This window comes from Oryza brachyantha, chromosome 4, assembly GCF_000231095.2.
Source record: "Oryza brachyantha chromosome 4, ObraRS2, whole genome shotgun sequence".
NCBI lineage: Eukaryota > Viridiplantae > Streptophyta > Magnoliopsida > Poales > Poaceae > Oryza > Oryza brachyantha.
The window spans coordinates 20657109-20672803 of NC_023166.2; the positions used below are offsets into that span (position 1 = coordinate 20657109).

At 45.1% G+C, this 15695-nt stretch overlaps 4 protein-coding genes across 5 annotated transcripts; 2 read left to right on the forward strand and 2 right to left on the reverse strand.

The window, feature by feature from the left end:
* Window positions 1-1071: 1071 nt before the first annotated feature.
* On the reverse strand, window positions 1072-5318 carry LOC102709836 (OVARIAN TUMOR DOMAIN-containing deubiquitinating enzyme 7). 2 transcript variants are annotated; one of them, XM_006652937.2, is made up of 11 exons: window positions 5151-5318; window positions 4936-5045; window positions 4461-4536; window positions 4168-4317; window positions 3860-3924; window positions 3688-3772; window positions 3393-3542; window positions 3155-3272; window positions 2223-2341; window positions 2000-2115; window positions 1072-1625 (listed from the first exon to the last, which is right to left on the reverse strand). In XM_006652937.2, the coding sequence occupies exons 1-11, from the start codon at window positions 5211-5213 to the stop codon at window positions 1499-1501; spliced, it is 1179 nt and encodes a 392-aa protein (XP_006653000.2). In that variant the 5' UTR covers window positions 5214-5318; the 3' UTR covers window positions 1072-1498. The 2 variants fall into 2 exon arrangements, with proteins under 2 accessions (XP_006653000.2, XP_006652997.1); XM_006652934.2 differs by lacking the exon at window positions 5151-5318 and having other exon boundaries at window positions 4461-4543; window positions 4936-5039.
* A 632-nt stretch (window positions 5319-5950) lies between these two features.
* On the forward strand, window positions 5951-7851 carry LOC102700054 (cysteine protease 1-like). The gene is made up of 3 exons (XM_040523554.1): window positions 5951-6578; window positions 6683-7524; window positions 7660-7851. Exons 1-3 carry the CDS (start codon window positions 6038-6040, stop codon window positions 7708-7710), a joined length of 1434 nt encoding a protein of 477 aa, XP_040379488.1. The 5' UTR covers window positions 5951-6037; the 3' UTR covers window positions 7711-7851.
* Window positions 7852-7968: 117 nt separating this feature from the next.
* LOC102710689 (probable phytol kinase 1, chloroplastic) lies at window positions 7969-9794 on the forward strand. The gene is made up of 6 exons (XM_040523555.1): window positions 7969-8373; window positions 8731-8798; window positions 8887-9018; window positions 9108-9223; window positions 9351-9465; window positions 9567-9794. Exons 1-6 carry the CDS (start codon window positions 8056-8058, stop codon window positions 9763-9765), a joined length of 948 nt encoding a protein of 315 aa, XP_040379489.1. The 5' UTR covers window positions 7969-8055; the 3' UTR covers window positions 9766-9794.
* A 1599-nt stretch (window positions 9795-11393) lies between these two features.
* On the reverse strand, window positions 11394-15020 carry LOC102710972 (probable arabinosyltransferase ARAD1). The gene is made up of 3 exons (XM_006652939.3): window positions 14410-15020; window positions 12729-12982; window positions 11394-12389 (listed from the first exon to the last, which is right to left on the reverse strand). The coding sequence occupies exons 1-3, from the start codon at window positions 14975-14977 to the stop codon at window positions 11838-11840; spliced, it is 1374 nt and encodes a 457-aa protein (XP_006653002.1). The 5' UTR covers window positions 14978-15020; the 3' UTR covers window positions 11394-11837.
* Between the last annotated feature and the right edge of the window lie 675 nt (window positions 15021-15695).

Sequence of the window (15695 nt, forward strand, 5' to 3'; positions counted from 1 at the left end):
ATAAGCCAGCCAATAGCTGTAGGACACCACAACAGGACACTGCGCCGATCCAGAGCCCATCTCCGAGAGATTCCAGTCGGTTCCATGAGAATCACCGAATTGGGATAGATACTCCTACCGTCGAACGATATTCTAGGGTAGGCACCAATTATTCATGCACGCTATACACTGTCGTAAACTACTATTCTTCTGGAAATTACTCCAGTTCTGTGAATTAAATAGCGCAACTATGGATAATTGAAACGATCATGCACATAGTTTGTCATTATCTTAAAAGAGTACATACATGATCATGTACTAGCTTGTTGCCCTACGCAATGCACAACCACCAACGCAACCAAACTGACGGAGTACTATAATAACCAAGACTTAAGACTTAATGACATGTCAATTGAACTTTGGTTATCCGACTCATCACCGGATGGCTTTCTTATCTCTGCAACTCGCACATTGCTTTTCGGGTGACCCAAAGGGTTCTCACTCTCACATCACGAGGTCTCAAAGAATGCATTTGACCCTGAGTTAGTGCGAAGCACGTTTTGCCAATTTAGATTGTGTTTAGATTGAGAAAATTTTTAGAAGAGTGTCACATTAAATGTTTGACTCGATGTCAGAAAGGATTTTTGGATACGAATAAAAATACGAATTTCACGGCTAGGCTAGAAACCGCGAGACGAATTTTTTGAGCCTAATTAATCCGTTATTAGCATATGTTGGTTACTGTAGCACTTTTGGTTAATCATGGACTAATTAGGCTTAAAAGATCCGTCTCAAGATTTCTTTCGTAACTGTGTAATTAGCTTTTTAGTTCATCTATATTTAATGCTTTATTTAGGTGTCCAAAGATTTGATGTGATGTTTTTGAAAAAAAAATTAGGAACTAAATAAGGCCTTATTTTTCCTGGTTGCAAGATGCTTCCCCTTCCTGACTGACCAAGGAAGGCTTCACCGGTTGCTAAGCAACATCCCTGTAGCTTCGTCTTCTGGGTTATCTTTTTCTGTAATCACATGAGGGTATGGACTTAGCAGCAGGTGAAGTAGATAAGCTGCTTACCAGGTTAGATACTCCACGGAAAACATTATTATATTTTAAAACAGGATACTTCACAAGAACAGGAGGGCAATTGTTAGTTTGTTACTGGTCATACTCCAACAATGAATTTGCTTTGCATGACTTATCATTGTTTTACATCGCATTGATCTACAGGTGAAGTTTGTGTGAAGAAAAGAAGCGATGTATCAACAGCTCATTCATGTTTCATGTTCCAGTGCCCACCGAGAATCTGAGATCATCATGGCCGGTCCTATCCCGAAATTAGGATAAGCTAACTCTGTCAGCAGATTTCATTCGCGTGGAATGTGTACAACATCTAGCCATTGTGTGAGAGAAATATCACCATCTAGCCAGTGGCGTTCAAGCAAGGCAGACATCTCTTCAAAACTGATGACCTGCGTATTCCTGGATGCCACACCCACACATCGGAGAATCCTCGATCAATTATATGCAAAGAGCTCCTAGATCTGGTACAACTTCAGAATCGTGATTCTGCACAGCCGATGCTTCGGCTCGTTCCTTCTTTTGCTTCTTCCCCTTCTTTTGGCCCTTCCCTTGGCCACCTTTGGTCCTGATGGGTGTTAGGCACATTAAGCAGATAATTTTTTTTTGAAGCTAGAAAGGGATAGATAATATTAATATATACTAGCACTTCAATGTTGTGCATTAAATTGTAAACATGAAAGCTAACTAGTATCACTTTGGTGATTCAGGCATGGTATAAGAGAAGTTTTTTTTGCAACAATAAGAATTCAGGGTTCTGTGCACCATGAAAATACTCTGGAAATATTGATTTCGCCCCCCCCCCCCCCCCCCCCCCCCCAAAAAAAAGACCTATTGAAAGAATGCTTACTGTGCGAACAGCAGTCAACAGGACATAAGCTCAGCTGAAGAATAAAATATGGTAAACAAAAGGAGAAGGATGGAAGCATTATAATGTCTTACCTTGGAGGTTCTCTCGATGGTTCAATTGTTTTTGAAGGTTCACTCGTGGCTAAATTACAAGAAGGTTTGTGCTTCCTAGCAGATCCACAAGAGCATTCCTCGGTTTTCGACTTTTCCTGCAGAAGGATAAGGGATAGTTCCTGTTTGTTCCTTCCAATGTAGCGTGCAACAAGGCAAAACAACATTGGATAACTGTGTTAATAATCATCCACGTGATAGTTACCTTTTTAGAATGTGAACTGTTCTGTTTCTGAGTTGTTTGGTCTTTGCTAGAACAGTCGCTTTCTTCTTCCTTGTGCTCAACCAGTTGAATGTCGCCCTGTTTTGTGCTAAGCTCATCGTCTATGGTTGATCCAGCCAATATGCACAATGAAGGAAATGAGTATTTGTGCATGACCAACTTAAAATAAATATTACTTGAAAAAGTATGAGAAATTGGATATAAACATAAACAGTTGATGCCCTTTACTAAATGAACTACTTGTGCTTCTAAAATAGTGGTATCAGATAATAATCAGCCATCATAACAAAATTTTTACTGCAGTCTTTCTTAGATAGCACACTAACTCTTGGCAATGCAGAGGAATTGAAAAACCTCTGCAACTGTAGTCTTGGTGAGTACAGTGTGATTACCTATGATATCAATTATCAACCACCTTTGGCAATTGAAGAGAAATTGAATGTGGAATACACCCAAGCTAGCAACTGTAATCTTTATTTTGGCTAAAAGCCAAGAATACTTGAGCTTTCGGTAACATTGTCCGTTCTTCTTGGTATTGTTATTGTATTGTGACGACTCTTAATAACATTATACTAAAAATAATCAGTAAATGGTAAATATCTTATTAGTGAGGCTGGCATAAACCAAAAATGCAACGAGCACATCCCAATACAGGTTTTACCTACCAGTCATTTATGCTATTGAATTGAACCCTTCATTTCAGGGGTGTGTATGAAACACTTGCTGGTGAAACAGCTCATGTTTGGCAAGAGTATGGAATAGGATTAAACTATGAAACTCAATTTATGGAAGCCCAGAAGTAATCCAAATTTTACCATAAATTTCATCAATTGTCATAAGCTAAAGTCCTCAAGAAAGATAAGGCTCATTCATAGGCACGCCCACTCTAGACTTTAGGTTAATCAAAAGCTTACCATCATATGTATAGTCCATGTAAGGATCTCCATCTGCATCATCAGCACCCAATACGAGTTGCTCAGCCAACATGTACTCTATAGCAGCATCAACATCACCATCCATGTCTTTTAAAACCTATGTGATGATTGAAATTGGTGTTGGCATTAACATATAGCGACTAGTTGGCTGCCACACTCAGCCAAGGCAGATGCATAGTTGCAATACAAGAAAGCCAATATATTGTATAATTCATACCTGTTCAACTATAGCAACATTAGGACATCCAGTTCCAGCCATTACCAATTTAACTGATATGTGGTCATAGTTTGATCTGCCTAAAGATTTCTTCGAGTCCTTTGATTTTGTTTGAGCATTATTGCTTGTGCTAGCTACAGTGGCATCTGTCTGTAATTTAATAACATAAAATTAAAATTAGTGACTGAGCAAGTGAAGCAAGAGCACCACTAATGTTCCCCAGAGACAACAGGATCTCATTCTACTTCCAGGGACACAATGCAACCAACACTTTGCAATTTGGACAGTAAGAAACCTTGATAGTAACAAGCATTGCAGGACCTTGACATGGATCTTCCCTCAGCCTGACGCTATTGTAGTGCTCACCATGATGATAAGATCTATTTGGAATCAAACCAGAGGAACGTGAGAATTGTTTGTCTTTTTACTGCCAGTACAGCATGTTACAGCAAAACACATTAACTTACAGATGAACCGTACCAGTGGCTTCATGATCAGAAAAGTTGTTTATGTACCAGCGTGGTGAGTTAAGCTGCAAATCATTTGGTAATGGTACAAGCATCAATCAAATGTTAGACTGTATGTTACGCTCTATTAAAAAAAAGAGGCTATAATAATATGCAAATGAGTATTACTATACAGAGAGGCATTGTGGGAGCAGCACATTGATCTGTATGAGCCATGTGTTCAAACCACGAACTAGATAAAGCTTGACTGCATAACGATCATCCATAGGTCAATGAAATCAGATTGCAAGGCTAGTACTGAAAATTACCATGTGGATGCATATGTTTCTTCTCGTGAGAAGAGAAGCTGCTTGCAACTCCATATGACCAGCCCAAGTCCCATCCTGAAGCATAGAATCACAATATTTCTCAAACGGGACCTCATCCTCGATAAATGGCTCAAAATCCACGCGGTGCTCCTATAAGATGCATATAAGAAAGATTATGGAGTGTAAGCATCCCAGTCAAAGTGTAAGCTTGCATCATGTCTAATAATCCCCTTGTTAATTCAGTGGCATAGCCAAAGTGTTAGAAAGATGTTTGTTGCTCATCTGGTGCATACCTTAATGTATCGCACAACCATTCCACGGTACTTCATGTGCTCTTCCTCATTGCCTTCGAGCTGGTCACCCATTGCCCTGCAGACTACGATGAGTACCCATACGACCCTAAGAGTCAAGACTACATATTCATCATACTAGCATTGCTCTAAAATACTCTCTGTTCCATATTATAAAACTTTCTAAGTTTGTCTAGACTTATTTATATATCAATGTATATATTTTATATATGTGTCTAGATTCATAAGCACATATATGAATCTAGACAGTGCCGGAAAGTCTTATAATATAGGATGGAGGGAATAGTGTGCACCGTGCAGCATCGATTAGCCCCTTCTTGTTAAGATGGCAAGAACTGCATATACACAATACTAACAGTGCTCTAATCTAGTGTGCAGCATCGATTAGCCTCCTCTTCTCAAGATGGCAATAATCTGGGTAATACTAAACCCAAACCAAAAGAAGCTAAGCCTGAACCTGAAGAAGCAGTTGCCATCCGCGGTCACTTCGATTATCTGCAACCCCAGCAAGCCCAGCTGCGCCCGGAACTCCGTCATGTCGGCCTTCTTCCCGAACTTCTTCTCCTCCTAACAAATCAACCACCAAAGCATACTACCTCAGATCAATCCCCCTCCCCCCGCGAAAAGGATCCAAATCCTGAAGGTTTAGGCCATCGAGGCGCAGGGTATTACTGCATCACGCTTCGGCTTCCGGGCTTTGGACGCCACGGATACCTTCTTCTTGTGCTGAACCATCGCGAAGCGCGGTGGCGCAGCCTCGCCGAGAATTCCACGGCGGCGCCGGCGAGAGAGCGGGGGCGGAATCGGGCGGGGATGGTACGGAACTCTCCCGCAGCCTTGGACACTGGAGAAATCGGAATCGGAATCGGAGAGAGAGAGAGAGAGAGAGAGAGAGAGGATCCTCCTGGCTCCTGGGCTCTGCTTCATGGGCCAAACGGGCCGGATCATGTCACCTAATCCCCATCTGCTACGGGCCTTCGGCCTGTGTGCTTTTCTGAACCGAACCCGAGTTTGAACCCGAACTATATTTTAATTGTAGTGATTATAATATAACTAGTATATAATTATAATGTAACTAGCATATAATTTTTTAATGTAAGTAGCACTACATTGTAAGTATTTTTCATTTACACGGGACTTATATGTGAGTTGTATAATAGTTACATTTGTAACTAGTCACATTGTAATTACATTATAGCTATGTTCGAATAAATAGCTTATAAGCAACTTAAAAAATTTATGTGAATACAAATTTTATACATGTGTATGACTTAATAAAACATATATATGTTCTAAAACAAAATACAGTGAAAACGCCCTAAAACCAGTTTGAAAATTAACTTTTTGATCTATGCTTACGAGCTGAAGACTAAACGGTGAATATGCTGTGGTGGAACACGATACAAGCTTCAATACGATTTACGACAGACACGTGATTCAACCAGGTAAAATTCTGTCACAGATTGCCTATATTGATCAACGTCCAGCCTTTTTCACGAACGCGACACGGTTCATCGATTCGGGCAGTTTCCGGCGGGTGACGTGACGTGACGAGAACCATGGCGAGCGGCGGTGGCGGCAAGCTGGTCGCAGCCGCGTCGGCCATGGTCTGCTTCCTCCTCCTCCTCCTGGCCGCCTGCTGCTCTTCTCCCGCGACGGCGGCCGCGCCGGACATCATGTCGATCATCTCGTACAACGCGGAGCACGGCGTGCGCGGGCTGGGTCTGGTGGAGCGGACGGAGGCCGAGGCGCGCGCCGCCTACGACATGTGGGTCGCGCAGCACGGCCGCCGCTCGGACGGCGGCGTGCTCGGCGGCGACCACGAGCGCCGGTTCCGCGTGTTCTGGGACAACCTCAGGTTCGTCGACGCCCACAACGCCCGCGCCGACGAGCACGGCGGGTTCCGCCTCGGGATGAACCGCTTCGCCGACCTCACCAACGACAAGTTCCACGCCGCCTACCTCGCCGCCACGGCGCCCGCCGGCAGGGGGCGCCACGTCGGGGAGACGTACCGCCACGACGGCGTCGAGACGCTGCCGGACTCCGTCGACTGGAGGGACCAGGGCGCCGTCGCTCCCATCAAGAACCAAGGCCAATGCGGTAAGCTTGGATCATCATCTCGTCATCGTTGCTGCGATCGATCGGTTCGCCCTCTTGCATGATCATGGTGTGACGATGATGTCTGCTTGGTGTGTGCCGTGCAGGTAGCTGCTGGGCGTTCTCGGCGGTCGCCGCGGTGGAAGGAATCAACAAGATCGTCGCCGGCGATCTGGTGACGCTGTCGGAGCAGGAGCTGGTGGAATGCGCGAGGAACGGGGCGAACAGCGGGTGCAACGGCGGGATGATGGACGACGCGTTCGCCTTCATCGCCAGGAACGGCGGCATCGACACGGAGAAGGACTACCCGTACACGGCCATGGACGGCAGGTGCAACCTCGCGAAGAAGAGCCGCAAGGTGGTCTCCATCGACGGCTTCGAGGACGTCCCGGAGAACGACGAGCTCTCGCTGCAGAAGGCCGTGGCGCACCAGCCCGTGAGCGTCGCCATCGACGCCGGCGGCCGCGAGTTCCAGCTCTACGACTCCGGCGTGTTCACCGGCCGCTGCGGCACGTCGCTGGACCACGGCGGGGTGGCGGTGGGGTACGGCACGGACGCCGCCGGCCGCGGCTACTGGACGGTGCGCAACTCGTGGGGCCCCCACTGGGGCGAGCACGGCTACATCCGAATGGAGCGCAACGTCACCGCGCGCACCGGCAAGTGCGGCATCGCCATGGCGGCGTCCTACCCGGTCAAGAAGGGGCCCAACCCGAAGCCGTCACCGTCACCGTCACCGCCGGCGCCATCGCCGCCGTCCCCGGCTCGGCAATGCGACCGCCACAACAAGTGCCCCGCGGGGACCACGTGCTGCTGCAACTACGGCATCAGGAACCACTGCCTCGTGTGGGGATGCTGCCCCGCCGAGGGCGCCACCTGCTGCAAGGATCACTCATCCTGCTGCCCCAAGGACTATCCCGTCTGCAACGCCAAGGCTCGCACTTGCTCCAAGGTATGATTTTTTTTTATGTGTGTCCAAGATCCAAGGTGAATTTATGTTTTTTGTGTTTAAATCGTTTGATTTGAATTAAGTAATATGTTGATTTGGTTCTCACGAATTGCCGTGTTTTTGTTTTCTTATAAACAGAGCAAGAACAGCGTGGAGCCCCTGACCCAGACTCCGACGATGAAGACATAGAAAAGATATAGACCAAGAATCCGTTTTTATTATCGATGTCTTTTTCAGAACTTGTAAACAGTTTAAGGTTACTGATTTATCAAACAGCTCATGGCTTTTTTAGTTTTTTTAATCAATCACGTCAATTTTATCATCAAACGCTAAAAATCAGCAGCAGTAATTTTTTCGGAAGGAAAAGAAAAGGAGTTAAAAAGATGAGACGAACCGCTTCCTCCACAGAACTCCAAGAAGTGTCCCATCGAAACAAGAAACCCGCGCGCGACGACAAAATTGGTATCGCCTTCCCAGCAAATCGTCGTTCACTGCAGCTGCAGTGCAAGGCGCAGGTCTACAAGGCCCAGCCAAATGGCGGCGGCGGCGCGGCCCGTCGACGTCGCCCTCCCCTTCCCCTTCTCCTGCTGCTCCTCCACCTCCCTGCTGCTCTCGCATTCCCGCGGCCGCTCCCTCCCGCCCGCCGTCGGCTGCTCCAGGCTCGCGTCTCCCCGCTCCTCCATGCGCCGCCAGCTCCTCCTCGGAGTGGGTGCGCCAGCCGTGGCGGCGCTCGCGGCCTCCGCGCCTCCGGCGGTGCTGCGGGACGGCGCCGCCACGCTGCTCATCACGGGGGGCGCCTACTCGCTAGTCCGCGCCTTCGATGCGCTCACGGAGCGGCGGCTCATCGAGCAGGTGTCGAGTTTTGTTTTTTCTTTTTTTTTCTTTTCTTTTTCAGCTGAAGCTTCTCTTTGATCTTTGCTGTTTTGTTGTTCTCCAGAGAGTAAATATGGCCATAGATACAATTGATTGTGGATGCAATCTGTATTTGTAACCTAATTAACTCCAATTGTATTGCTCGGAAGATCTAGCTTGTGGACTAACTAGTGTGGACTGTCACTGTTCAAAACTAGCTAGATAGATCAAGAAGAGGTCACTATAAAACTTACTACTACCTCGTTTAATTTCTTTCTTGTTAACTTCTGATCCTTGTCGCCTCCCCAAGAAAGTAAGAAAGGAAAAAAAAACTGATCTTGTCATCATTAATCTCAGAACCTGAGCAGAAAGATTGTGCATGTGCTGTCCGGGGTGCTGTTCATGTCGTCCTGGCCACTCTTCAGGTCTCCCTTGTCCCCTTGCCACCGCCTCCAAATGTTTACAAGAATCAAATCAGACTAGAGATCTTAAGCAAAACGTGTTGTTTTGCAGTAATTCGCCAGGAGCACGGTTCTTTGCGGCAATTGTTCCGTTGCTGAACTGCATAAGGCTTTTAACCTATGGGCTCCGCCTCTCCACGGATGAAGCTCTAGTAAAATCGGTGACCCGTGAAGGAAAACCGGAGTTCGTGCTATGATCCTTATTTCTGATGATTTGTCCTTAATCCATAATTGCACTCATTTGTCCTTGACATGATGCTTTGTTGCTTACAGGGAATTGCTGAGAGGTCCACTGTACTATGTTATTGTGCTGCTGGTCAGTGTTTTGGTCTTCTGGCGCGAGTCTCCGATTGGGATTATTTCGTTGTCGATGATGAGTGGTGGTGATGGTAAGATGTTGATCCCTTGGGCTGTGACATTAGGCACATCGGCAGGTTTTTGTAATCCCCCAGTACGCTTGATGAAATGATTACCTTTACTAAATATCTCCCACCTTCTTGGTTGGTAATTTTACAGGCTTTGCTGACATTGTTGGGAGAAGGTTTGGGTCCATGAAGCTGCCATTCAATAAGAAAAAGAGCTGGATAGGGAGCATCTCAATGTTCATTTCTGGCTACCTTTTATCTGCTCTGTAGGTTTCTGCTTCAGAATGCTTTGTTGATTCTTGTCACTATTAGCTTTCTTTCTTTTTTTTTTTCTATGTTGTTAACTCATCGATCTTTTTCATCACAGGATGCTATTCTACTTTTCATGCCTTGGTTACTTCAATGTCTGCTGGGAGCTAGCACTTGGTAAACTGGCTCTTGCTGCATTAGCAGCTACTGTAGTGGAGTGCATTCCTGTTACTGATGTTGTGGATGACAATATCTCTGTTCCTTTGGCCACCATGTTGGCAGCCTTTCTGTTATTTGGCTTCAGTGCATGTTGTTGACTCAATAAAGCTTCTCCATTTCATTTTTCTTTTATATGTCCTCAAATCGGTGCTGCCAAGCACCATAGATTGGATCTCGGAGCAAAAGGTATCCAGTGAAACGAGCAACCAAAAAAATAATCTTGGCATTTCATTCTGTTGCAGTGCCATGGAGTTGGAACAGCTCTGCTCAGCTCAGCTCTGCACTCAAATTTCTCCATGAACAATTCGGCTAATTTTCTTTCAAATCGACAAATTCCATCCATGACTAACCTGAGCTGACTGGGAGACGGCGAGTGGGTGAACAAGCAAATTCTCAATCATGCATCATGTACAGTGTGACTCTGTAGTGGATCGGATCGATCCAATCATTGGCTACTTCTGCTATTGTGAGTGTGTTCCATTAATGGGTGGTTTGCACTTCACATCACTACATCAACATCTTGGCGGAACAGAGGCGATTCTCCCTGCGTAAGTATTCAGAGAAGAGAATCGGCCGTTGCTCTGGTGGCTAGCCGCGCGGGCGCGCAAGCAATCCACGCGAGTTTGATCTCTGGGATCGAACTCGGATCGAACTCGCGCGTCTTATCCGGAGATTTTTTTCTCTCACATACGCTCTGGTGGCTAGCCGCGCGGGCGCGCAAGCAATCCACGCGAGTTTGATCTCTGGGATCGAACTCGGATCGAACTCGCGCGTCTTATCCGGAGATTTTTTTCTCTCACATACGTGCATATCCAAAATACTAAACGTGTGATAGGAACGGACAAGCGTATGTGCGCGTGTGACGTGTGTTAGTGGGTACCCTTAAAAAAAATATTCAGAGAAGCAACCTGCGCGTTTGTCTGCCGCCGTCTTGTGAGTCGACGCCGCCTGAATCCGCTGCACCAGACACGCTCTGAATCTGTCTGCCGCCGTCTTGTGAGTCGACGCCGCCTGAATCCGCTGCACCAGACACGCTCTGAATCGCCGGAGAAGCCGGCGTCCACGAGCTCCGGGATGTTGCATTCGCCCCAGAGCCACAGGCCGGTGGGATGGAGCGAGTGGAACCCCGGGGTCTCTATAAACGGTCCAATAGTAAATGGACGGCGTAGATCGCTCCTTGCTGGTGGTGCTGGACGTCTTTCTAAGATCAAGTGATGATTGTTTGGCCAAACAAGAAAAATAAAAATTCAGTTAACAACACCAAAATTAACTCCAAATTTAAGATTGAAAATTCAAATTTACACTTATAAGCATAAATAAAAGCGAAAAGATAGATGCGCAAATTCCACAAAACCACACATATTATAGTCTAAGTGGTATAAAATCAAGTGAATTTCACATGTGACACGTCATCCGGGTATTATAGTTAAAAAAAATTCGAAAAATCACACAATTAACCATTTGACCTGTTATTATAGCAAATAAATTGTTTAAACTCACATGGCTACAACTTATACATGAATCAAAGAATTTTTGAATTTCATATATAATTGTAGAATTCCTAATAATATGTGTTAAAAAATAATTAGTCAAATACGTGGTATTATAATACTATATGATCATAATACCTAGGGTTACGTGTCAAAGTAACCTTAAGTCCTCAACCATAATACCCATGGTTTTGTGAAATTTACTCATTTTCTAAAAAAAAAACCTTGAGTACAATTATAGTTTGGTCCCCACAAGAACTGGACCAGCTGATTTTTTTTTAAAAGACCAGCTATTATCTAGCCAAATATCATCTTGTAGTGTAAAATTTTATGAGCTCTTAAATTTTGTGAGCAGAACACATGCGGGGTCTGTATGCCTCTGTTTTGGGACTCCGGCAACAACCACTGTTTACTGCCTCAAACTTCTCTCTGAATAATGTCAAAAAATTTCTGCCCAATGATCAATGGACAGTCTCATCAGAGAAATCTCATTGGCCCATCAAAGACCCATGGAGCAATCGGTTGATCACTCCAGAAGAAACAAACCTGATAAAAAGAACGTAAACCTACTGCTGAACGCTCATATCTTCACCAATAATGCACAAATTGGCACAGAGTGCTACCTACTCCCACAGGAGAAAATGACTGCTAACAAGAACCATGTCTCCCGAGTAACTGAGTTATGTGCAATGGCACCGAAGTGGGATCGATGTGCCATCAGGCTTTCGCTTCTCCCGTGTGACTGCTTCTTGAATCATCGGCAACTTCTGGTGAATCTTTTTCCATATGTGATTCACAGCACCATCTTGTGGAACAGAGGCCATCCTACTTGGGTAAATACTCTCGTACTCAAATATAGGTTGGACGCGAGCCACATTCCTTCGGAGTTCATCCTTCTGCTGCCTGGGGATATTTCTTAGGTAGTTTGTGAGCCATTTCGGTCTCATGGCATTACCAACTGACACAAAAATGGAGAATTCTGTGTAGTCCATCATCCCTTCGAAAGGCAGCTCAATCTCATCACTGACAATGACAGGTATGCATAGACTAGCAATGGCATCAAAGAGACGACATGAAGTTGGGGTGTCACCAGCTGGGTGCAAGCAAAACTCCGATGTCCGCATCCCTTTTATTGATTGTTCACGCCCTGTAGCATTAGGAAAACCTTCTTCCATGACAACATCAGGCTCATTAGCCATCAAGTCCCATAGTTTCTCTCGCACCAAACCACCCTGAAAGAAAATTGAAGTTATAGTAAGACAAAGCTGTATAGGGACACAGCTGACAGCAGTACAGCGCAAGCAATCTCATATCAACCCCAATAACCAGCATAAATAAAACTGGTTTGTATATAAAAGATATGTAGAAAGCATAAAGCTTTGAATGGCAATGTTTTCCCGTTGAATACATAAATAAGGTCTAGCAATTGAGGATCTGGGTTCAGACCTAACAAAGACATAAAAGGAAGTTTTAAATTAGCACATAACATGCTACCATGTTTTTTAAGAAAAGACAAGTATTGCCAAATAGACTGATATATAGCGCTGACTAGTATGATAAATGGTACGAACCCGATGCCTGTGTTTGGCTCCCTTGAAGTACAGAAGAGTGGGGCGGTATTTATTCTCTGATAATTGCATTGTAGGGAGCAAATGAGTGTAAGGTACAATGACATCTTTGAGCAATGATACTTGCGTATGTTGTATCATATGAGAAATGTTGCTGCTTGCTGAGTTTGAATCAAGTTTGTACCACCCTCCAAAATCAACCACCAAAAGAATTGAAGGAGCAATCTCTTTCCGGACATGCCACATTGCCACAGGGTCTGTCAAAGAATGCCTCAATATTTAACAAAACCTGAGCATACAAAAGAATAATAAGCTACTATGTAGATAAATTACAACGAAGAAACAAACTATACATCTTGCAATGCTGCACTGCTTGGATAGCAGTTACATCTTTTGCTCTGAAACATTAAAGAATACAAGTAGCTTTGATGACAAAATGTACAAAGTCACATGGTTCAAAATGATCACATTTCAAGGGTATCCCACTTTCTTATACCCCCTCCGTTTCGTTTTAAAAGTCACTTTGAATTTGCCCTAAGTTAAACATCTTCAAGTTTAACCAAGTTTATTAAAAAAATATAGCAATATTTTTAACACAAAATAAATATACTATAAAATATATTCAGTTTGAAAGTGTCGCTATATTTTTCTATAAACTTAGTTAAACTTAAAGATGTTTAACTTAGAACAAACCTAAAGTGACTTATATTTCTGAGCATACAGAACTAAATTCAAATTTGTGACTAAATCTTCATGTCAGCGTGCTCAGTTTTCTGGACACGCTCACCCTGTTTGGAATTTGGAAAGGGGCATCATGGTTATAAATCATAAGGATTCTTCCTAAAGTTTAAATCAAAAAATTTCCTAGGCCAAGTCTGCTAGGGCAACTAAGGCTGCGTTCGGCAGTTGGTGAGGGGAGGGTTAGTTATCCGCCACGGAAAACGTAGCAATAGATTAGTACATAATTAATTAATTATTAATTATTAAAAAATATAAAATAGATTAATATGATTTTTTTAAAACAACTTTCCTATAGAAATTTTTTGCAAAAAATACACCGTTTAGCAGTTCGAGAAGCGTACGCGTAGAATACTAGAGGAGTTAGATAACTAAGCTGGCCGGGCGAACGCGGCCTAAGTCTTATTGTAAGCACTCAAATCACATCACTCCCTCCATCCGAAAATAAGATTATCTTTGTCCTCTTTTATTTATCTCAAAATAAGTTATCTTCTACTGATCATTGCATTGAAGTTTATGAAAGGATGAAACAAGTACATTGAGATTTGATAAAGTAAGAGACAAGTAAATTGGGATTTGATAAAGTGCACAGTTTTGCTTTTATATTGGTATGTGTGCTACGGGTTAAAAATGAAGTTATGCTGGGACGGGTAGCCAGTAAATAACAAAACGGACAAATGATTTCGAGCCTTCGCAGTTTTCAGAGTCGAGTAGCTAAATCCTGTAAATATAAGTCCAGTGGTTGGACTAACGAATACGAGAAAGCCATTTGAAAGTCATGTTGTTGAGAATTGGGCTAGTAAAAATAGACGACGAATCCACACCAATTGGGAGCAACGGGGATGGATTAATATGATCAACTGCCCGTTCCATTGCTGATATTTCAATCCACTCAAGTTCACTCAGAAAAAAACCGCACTTTCCCAACCGAATTAGGGGACAGTACCTGTTAGGACGAAGACGTGGTCGCGTCCACCGGAGCGCCGCCACGCGGGGTGGGCGGTGACGCGGTCGACGACCTCCCGCTGCCGGTGGTAGTCCTCGTTCCCCTCCTTCCTGCGGAACGCGCCCTTGGCGCCCCACCCGAGCTCCATCTCCGCGGACAGCGTCGAGAAGAAGGGCACGAACACCACGTCCGCGTCCCTCCAGTCCGCGACCACCGTGACGGCGGGCGCGGACGAGAAGCCCGGCTGGAGGGAGGCGAGGAGCCAGTACTCGGCGCTGTACTGCTTGATCAGTGGGCTGTCCGGGTACTGCGAGTGCGCGCGCGGCGGCGGGTGGTCGGGGTCGGAGGAGGCCGGGATGCGGGAGTCGGCGGCGGGGAGCGACCAGTAGAGGTCGAGGAGGCCGTGGTTGAGCGCGCGGGGGAGCTCCGCGACGTAGACCCTGAGGCGACGGTCGGGGCCAGAGGCTTGCTGCGTGAACAGCAGCGGCCGGGAGGAGGGCCGCAGGAGGAGGAAGGAGATGGAGAGGAGGAGGACGACGGGGACGGCGAGGAGCGCGAGCCGCTTCATCGCCGTCTTCCAGATCTCGCTCTCCGCTTTGCTTCAGATGGGAGCAGCCATGGCCGCACTGGTTGTGCTTGTGCGATGCGTGGGCCTGTACACAAGACTGGGCCCATGCACATCCAGCTGGGCCGGGCCTTCACACATTTCGCTGCGCACCGCTTAAGCTCATTTTGGGTTAAAACTGGAGCCCGATCTCATGAGATTTGAATTCGATCAATCTTGAACAAAATTTGACATGTGAGCTGGGGGAATTCTACCATTCAGAAAATGGATCTGGAATCGAATTCAAACGAAAATATGTCCAACGGAGTTCAGGTTGGTGTATACCCATTTTCGAATCAAACCAGCCCATTTACAACTTGCCAAGCCCATATGTGGCCTAGAGAGCGGAGGAGGAGGAACTTTTATTTTAAAAACATTTTAATAAATTATTTTATTACTAAACATCGGAAAAAAATATTTTTATTGTATGAATCTTTTGACCACACCGATACTGGTGGCGTGATAAAATAACGCTGCCACGCAACCTGGTTGACGAGGCGTTAGTGGTGATAAGACAATGTTGTCACGCCACTAATACTAGCGTGACAAACCTGCTGTCAAAAACTCTATGTGTCAGTATTGTCCTGCCACACTAATATTAATGTCGTGGTCAAAATTTTCGTACGATAAAAATATTTTCTCCGAGATTTAATAATAAAATTATATACTAAAAAAGTTTTAA